Source organism: Mus pahari, chromosome 14 (genome assembly GCF_900095145.1).
Source record: "Mus pahari chromosome 14, PAHARI_EIJ_v1.1, whole genome shotgun sequence".
Lineage (NCBI taxonomy): Eukaryota > Metazoa > Chordata > Mammalia > Rodentia > Muridae > Mus > Mus pahari.
The window spans coordinates 67,138,971-67,146,909 of record NC_034603.1 but is presented as its reverse complement, the minus strand read 5'-3'; the positions used below and the strand labels follow the sequence as shown (position 1 = coordinate 67,146,909).

Below are 7,939 nucleotides of genomic sequence, written 5' to 3'. Positions count from 1 at the left end.
CTGAGTAGTACTCCATTGTGTAAATGTACCACAGTTTCTGTATCTGTTCCTCTATTGAGGGACATCTGGGTTCTTTCCAGCTTCTGGCTATTATAGATAAGGCTTCTATGAACATAGTGGAGCATGTGTCCTTATTATCAGTTGGAGCATCTTCTGGGTATATGCCCAGGAGAGGTATTGCTGGATATTTTGATAACACACTCAGCCATCTGGGAGAAGTGAGTATTTCTAAATACAAAAGACATCTCAATTGCTTACTCTGCATATGTCCATAACTTCCTCAAGGCCTCTCATTCATCCTCTCATGTTGCCTTGGTTCATTGCAAGGCACAGCAGACTGACCCCTCCATTCTAACTAAAAACCAATAATGGCACCAGATGGCAACCTTTTTATCAACCAACTTTTCCTTCAGCTATCCTACTACATAACTCAGATGACAACACACCATTCCTTCTTTACATCAAGTCTTTCACTCTAATGCAAAATCCCTTCTATCCTTTCTTCAAGGCTGCTAGCGCTTCCCTATCCCCAGATGGTCCCACAGAGCCTGGACATCAACTGACACAGCCTGCTATTCCTGACCCTGACCCACATTCCAGCTTCCTTGGGTTCCTAGAAACAATGCCCAATATCAGCAGTAAGCAGTCAGAGAGAATGATACCCACTTAACCAACACCCAGTGACCCAATCAGAGAACAAAATGGTGAGAAGAAAAGGCTCTCTAACAGGCCTAAACCTGGCAAACATGGCACCAACAGGTTTTGCCCTTTACCCATCTCCTTCCTTTGCTAAAAACCATTATATTATATTCTTAAACCTAGCCCCTGGAGTCCTTTCCCTTATTTGGTCACTGACTCATTCCTGAGACTTAACACCAAGGTCTAAAAATCAAAAATAATTATTTGGTTACACTGGCAAATATGTCTAATCAGGACTTACAAACTCACTCTAGCACAGACGTCTCCTTTTCGCCTTAAAAACTTACTTCTGAAAAAAAACAATTGCTGCTGCTGTTCCTGCTGCTGCTGCTGCTGCTGCTGTTCCTGCTGCTGCTGCTGCTGTTCCTGCTGCTGCTGCTGCTGCTGTTCCTGCTGCTGCTCCTTTCCCTGCTGCTGCTCCTGCTCCTGCTGCTGCTTCTCCTTCTGCTGCTGCTCCTGCTGCTGCTCCTGCTGCTCCTGCTCCTGCTGCTGCCCTGCTGCTCCTGCTCCTGCTGCTGCTGCTGCCCCTGCTCCTGCTCCTGCTCCTGCTCCTGTTCCTGCTCCAGCTCCAGCTCCTGCTCCTGCTCCTGCTCCTGCTCCATGATTCCTGCTCCTGCTCCTGCTCCTGCTCCTGCTCCTGCTCCTGCTCCTGCTCCTGCTCCTGNGCTCCTGCTCCTGCTCCTGCTCCATGATTCCTGCTCCTGCTCCTGCTCCTGCTCCTGCTCCTGCTCCTGCTCCTGCTCCTGCTCCTGCTCCTGCTCCTGCTCCTGCCCCTGCTCCTGTTCCTGCTCCATGATTCCTGCTCCTACTCCTGCTGCTGCTCCTGCTGCTGCTCCTGCTCCTGCTCCATGATTCCTGCTCCTGCTGCTGCTCCTGCTCCATGATTCCTGCTCCTGCTTCTGCTCCTGCTCCTGTTCCTGATCCATGATTCCTGCTCCTGCTCCTGCTCCTGCTGCTTGCTCTCTGCTTGTTTGATCCAGAATTAGAATCACCCCTCCATGCCCCTCCAGGGTATTAAATTTTTTTCGTGCTGAAATTCTTCATAATTTTAATGTTTATAGCTGCAATACAGATATAAAATTAAATTGTGTTTAAGCTATACTATTATCTATTGTCTAATGTGCATTCCATATCCAAATATTGTTAATTCTGCCCTTTAGAGGAATTTCTGTCCATACCTATACATTACATTTAAATATCACATTTTTTCTTCTTAAATCTAAAACATTTCCTCAGCCTGTTGCTATGTTAGAAGGTTCTGACCATGCTAAAGAGGATTGGCCCATCATTATGTGGAGAATGCCTCAGCCTTTGTTTATCTTATGTTTCCCAATAGCTACAGTCAAGTTATGTCTTTGACAAAAATAGTAAACTGGGTGTCTTTTCAGGGACTGACTGCATGTATCATGTGTGTGCATATGAATGCATAAGCATGTGTGCCTGCACACACATGTGCATTCAAGTGTGTGCAGCTGCAAATGGATGCTCATGTTTGTGGAGACCAGAGGACAACCTCACATGTCATGCCTCAGACACTGTCTGCCACTTTGTTTTTGTGAGAAGAGCATCCACTGGCCTGCCTGGCTGTACCTGACTCTGCCTCCCAGATGCTAAGATGCCAAAGGCATACTGCCATGCTTGGAGAAGCTTCTGGAGATTAAACTCAGATCCTCATCCCAGCAGAACAAGCACTCTGACCACTGAACCACGGTCCTAAAAACGAACACTGGTTCCCAGATGAAGCATTCTTTTACATTAAGTTAGTAGTTTTTCCATTTTGAAATTAATAAAAGTTTGATAGAGAAATATTTTGAAATGCACAAATATCATATTCCTGGTCAGGCCCATGATTTAACTAATCTTCATTCCACTGTTGTGGATAGCTTTGACCTTTTGTTTCTCTACTTGGTCTTAGTATAGACTAATTATTTCTATTTCACTTGATGAATTGAAGTCCATCACTCTTATTATTTGTTTTGGTGTTCAAGTGATCCCATACTGGAGCTATGAGACTCCCTAAATGCCTTGTTAGAGATTGGTTCTAATCCTTTGATTCAATCAGGAATTTGAGGGTCCAAACAGTAAAGGTCCTTGTCCCAATTGGTTTTTGATCAATCAATAAAGATGCCAGCAACCAACAGCTGGGCAAGGGGAGATAGGGAAGGACCCTTAGAGTTGCATGGGCTAGAACACAGGAGAGAGGAGAATGGATTGCCATGAAGTGGTGGGAAACAGAAGGACATGGGAACTGCAGGAGATAGAGTGAGCCAACAAGCCATGTGAAGTTTCGGGTAAGTGGCCACTGGCCACTTCACCAATTGGTCCTAGGGTAGCAGGGGAAGGTTTAGGAGTGTCCAACCTTTGAGGTAGGCAAGGTATTTAAAAATTAACTGGTGTGTGTGTGTGTGTGTGTGTGTGTGTGTGTGTGTGTGTGTGTTCCATTTGAAAATCTAAGTAGCTCCTGGGCAGGTTAATGAGTGGGATCCACCAGGAGCCAAAGTAGTATCGCCCAAACCTACCTCTACATTGTCCTGTCATCTGTGACAATTTGAAACAGGGAAGTATTGTTTCTGCTGCATACCTTAGAATACTTCTGACAGCCCACCATCTAATGAGCATCTATGACTTGGAGACAAGATTCACTTCCTCATAGCTCACAGGGAGCTATCTCACAAAGATAAGCTTTCCCCCCTATTTCCCAACTATAATTATGCTTCTCTTTGGACACCAAAAGAGAGGTGAGCATCATGAGACAAATTCACTTAAATAGCATCGTGAGTAATACACAAGCACAGGTACACACCAGGGACCCAACCCATGTGATGAACCCACCCAAGAAGCAGGGTCCACACATAAGGAAGCAGAGAAGGCAATTCTGTGATAAAGACGATAAAATAATCTTAATGTGCCCGGAAAAGGAAATCTTATATACTTTATCTTCAAGTATTTAAAAAGGAAAACCAATGGTCTGGCTTAATGATGATTAGTCCTTCAGGGAAAAGAAAAGCACCTAGGAAATCCTCTAGGCCATGGTCACAGCACCCTTAGCAGAGTATAAAAGGGAACACGCAGCACTGACTTTCAGATTCACTACACTCTCTCTAGTACTACTAAAAACCTCCACCTCTGACACCATGGCCAGCTCCTGTTGTGGCTCTGTCTGCTCTGAGGAGGGCTGTGGCCAAGGCTGCTGCCAGCCCAGCTGCTGTAGGACCACCTGCTGCCGCCCCAGCTGCTGTGTGTCCAGCTGTTGCAGACCCCAGTGTTGCCAGTCTGTGTGCTGCCAGCCAAGCTGCTGCTGCCCCAGCTGCTGTGCGTCCAGCTGCTGCAGGCCACAGTGTTGCCAGTCTGTTTGTTGTCAGCCCACCTGCTGCAGTCCCAGCTGCTGTGTGTCCAGCTGCTGCAGACCTAGCTGCTGCCAGTCTGTGTGTTGCCAGCCCAGCTGCTGTCGCCCCAGCTGCTGCCGCCCCAGCTGCTGCATCTCCAGCTGCTGCCAACCATCTTGTGGTGGTTCTAGCTGCTGCAGCCCTTGCTGCCACCCCTGCTGCCGCCCTTGCTGCCGCCCCTGTTGCCGCCCCTGCTGCTGTCTGAGACCAGTCTGTGGTCAGGTCTGCTGTCAAACCACTTGCTATCGCCCCACCTGTGTCATCTCCACCTGCCCCCGCCCCATGTGCTGTGCCACCTCCTGCTGCTGAGATCCTTGCATGGATCCACATCCCTTTCTATAGATTCAGACCTCTTCTTTATGTGTTACAACTTAAAACACACCAAATGCTTTGATGGTGCATACTTCAGCTTTATGAGTCTGATGAGAAGCCAGACTGTGGATTGTGTCTGGAACCTGGATTTCACCTGGAATCAGATTTTACTGAACCAGTCTACTTAAAAAAATACTTTTTAGGCTGGAGAGATGGCTCAGCGGTTAAGAGCACTGACTGCTCTTACGAAGGTCCTGAGTTCAAATTCCAGCAACCACATGGTGGCTCACAGCCATCTGTAATGAGATCTGACACTCTCTCCTAATACTTCTGCAGAGAGCTACAGTGTACTTAGATATAATAATAAATTAAAAAAAAAACCTTCTCTTCACACTCTATCCATAGGGCTTTGCAGTTGTAGTCATCTATTTCTGTACCAAAGGAAACCTCATATTTCTCTGCAATAAAAATTCAATGTGATTGTTGCTTTTTTAAAGATGGTGTCTACTCTTCTTAAAAACAAGTGGGTTTGGGGGTTTGTAAGATAGTTCTGTCAGCAAAGTACCTGCTGCAGAAGCACAAGGGGCTGAATTCTGTCATCAGAATGCATGTAAAAAGCCAGGTGTTGTGCCACATGCTCATAAATTTGGTGTTGGGGATGCAGAGCAAGAGAATCCTTTGGACTCCTGAAATAGCCAGGTTGGGCAAACTGGTGAACCTCAGGTCCTAGGGAGAAACTGTTTCAAAAACTAAGGTGGACAGACCCTTCTGAATGACATCAGAGTTTGACTTCTGGTCTACTCAAGCACACACACACANACACACACACACACACACACACACACACACACACACACACACACATACACACACGGCAAGTGTATTTTACCTACAGAACACACAAGGAAATTTTCTTGATTTTCAGGTTCCATTAGTCACTGCCAAAATTTTCCCCAAGTGTCTTGTATTTCACAGGCAAACTACTGATTATAACTCCAGTTGCAAGGAATCCAATACCTTCTGACCTACTGTGAGCACTGGGTACATACATGGTACACAGACATAAGTGCAGGCAAAACACCCATATTCAGAAAAAACAACATGAAATAATAATAAAACATATTAAAATAAAACCTTTGTCCTCTTCTGTACATTTGTACATAATATTTTTGCTTGTGATTTTATTCAGAGGGATGAAATTGAACTTTAGAGTTCCACTTTAGATTAAAAAATGGGAAATATTCCCCTAAAAGGATATATTTACTAATGACATTTTAATAATGGCTATCTTTCCATTCTAGAGCACACCTGAAATCTTGAGTTTGGAGAAAAGCCAGAAGTGCACATCCATGGACAAGGCGCAAAAATGGAGTTAAATCTCAGCTATTTGTTTTGGTAAAAGGCTAAATGATCTGAATTTAACCCAAAATGCATTGCAGTAGACAAATTGCAATTTATCATTACACTGACGGTGGTATAAATACATAAGTATAGAGCAAATCCTCCAACTGGAAACTAGGTCAGTGGCTCTCAACCTATGTGTCACCTATGTGTCGGATGACTCTTTCACAGGGGTCTCTTATATCACTGGAAGCACAAACTTTTACACTGAGATTCATAACAGTAGCAAGATTACAGTTATGAAGTTGCAACGAAAATAATTTTATGGTTGAGGATCATGACAATATGAGGAACAGCATTAAAGGGTTACAGAATCAGCAAGGCTGGGAGCCATTGCTCTAGGAGATGCAAGAATGAAAGTCAAAATACTGTACAACTAAAGATAGAACGTCCAGAAAAATTGATTGAATTTGAAATAATTAATCTGTAAGTCAGAGCTTGTACTTGGTGATCTCCAAACCAGAACAAAGTAAAACATACCCCCTTCCCCATGAAAACTTTTTTTCAAACACAAAGTATCGTTGTTATAACAAAAACCTGGAATAACTTAAACATTTCTCAGTAAAAGACTAGGCAAGTGAAGTATAGTATGTCCACACAATTGAGTACTGCATAGCTGAAATGCAACGAGAAATATCTAAAGCCATTACTGTAGAATACATAGTAATAGGCCATTGCTGTGGGGCAGTTAAGTGAACGGAAGCAAACGATAACTAAGTGTGCATAGTGTAAGGAGAGTTATCAAAGCCAACAGTAAATATGAACTTGTGTTAAAACAATAATGTGAAGACAACTTTAAATTTTAAAAAAAAGGAAACCTTTTAAGTCAGTTGATATGCTAATTAGTCAGAGTTAATCATTACCTAATATACACAGAAGCCCTGTACCTCATAAATATGTACAAATAGCATCTGCCAATCAAAAGCAAGTTCTATCCATAGGGGAGAGAGTGTGTGCATGCAGAGAAGAAACTTCCTTGCTTCTACTAAAATCTGGTTTCCTAATTGTTTCTTGATTATGTCAATAAAGGTAGCAGAAGCCAATATCAGGGTGAAGAGAAAAGGTGGGTCCCAGGAGGAAGAGAAGAGGACACAGAGAGGAGTGGGGATTCGGACCAGGCTGTGGAGCAGATAGGAAGTAGCAGACATGTAGGTCTCTTGGGGCACCTACCTTATGTCGCCTCCACCACTGGCAGAAGCCAAGGAAGATGGAAAAGGCTACTGTTAAGACTAGGGTAGGAAATTCTTCACCCAGTCACTGAGTTATCTGACCAGTTTTAAATAGTAAAAGTCTCTAGTGTTTTAGCCTCGGGGTTAAAGGGAGCAGGAGAAGAGAGTGGGCAGCCGGGGTGGTTAGCCTGGAACGTGTGAACAGCAACTCCTAGCGTTTTTTGGGGGAAAGGAGGTTGTTGGCAGCTAAGAAAAGCCAACCAGAGGAATGGGCGGCATTTTCAGGAAAAAGCCAGCTGGCAACTGGCAGGGCTGAGTGAGACAGCCGCAGGGCAGTGACTGTTCTCAGAGCATAGCTGGGAGCTCAGGGAGAACTCCCAAGAAAGAGCAAGCAATGTTTCTAAAATTACTCTCAACAGACATGTCTTACTTTGTAAAAATTATTTTGGAACCCAAAAATAATTTACATAGTTAAAAAACAATTGAATCTTAAAGTAATGTTTAGGACTTCGAGAAGCAAACATGAGCTATGTAGCCAATTCCAAGAAACCCTTGAAATGAGTATTTCATCATGAGGACTATGAGAAGCAAACATGAGGTGTGGAGCCAATTCATGGTCAAATACATGGCAAACACAACCTAAGGAAGAAGCGTTAAGGACAAGGGTAAGCTTTTACCCTTTATGATGGGAAAGACAGGCACTGCGGCATGTGTGAGGTGGCTGGTCACACTGCATGTATAGTCAGGAAGTGAAGAAAGATGACCACTGGTTCTCTGATACCTTTTCCCCTTTATTCTGCCTTTATGAGACCTTTATGGGTCCTTTATGGGACCACCGCCTATAGCGTATATCACCAACATTCAGGATGAGTCGTCCTTGCTTTGTTAAAGTTTCCTGGAAACACTCTCTTTGATGCCCTCACAGGTGAGTTCCCATCGAGATTCTAAAACCCATCAAGTTAATGAATATTG

General features: G+C 44.2%; 1 protein-coding gene across 4 annotated transcripts; it reads left to right on the top strand.

Annotated features, from left to right (window-relative positions):
* The first annotated feature begins 3,833 nt into the window (after positions 1-3,833).
* Positions 3,834-4,394, top strand: LOC110331098 (keratin-associated protein 4-12-like). Of its 4 annotated transcripts, none has more exons than XM_021211472.1 (2): positions 3,834-4,015; positions 4,076-4,394. In XM_021211472.1, exons 1-2 carry the CDS (start codon positions 3,834-3,836, stop codon positions 4,392-4,394), a joined length of 501 nt encoding a protein of 166 aa, XP_021067131.1. The 4 variants fall into 4 exon arrangements, with proteins under 4 accessions (XP_021067131.1, XP_021067133.1, XP_021067132.1 ...); XM_021211474.1 differs by having other exon boundaries at positions 3,834-4,155; positions 4,297-4,394; XM_021211473.1 differs by having other exon boundaries at positions 3,834-4,156; positions 4,265-4,394.
* Positions 4,395-7,939: the final 3,545 nt, after the last annotated feature.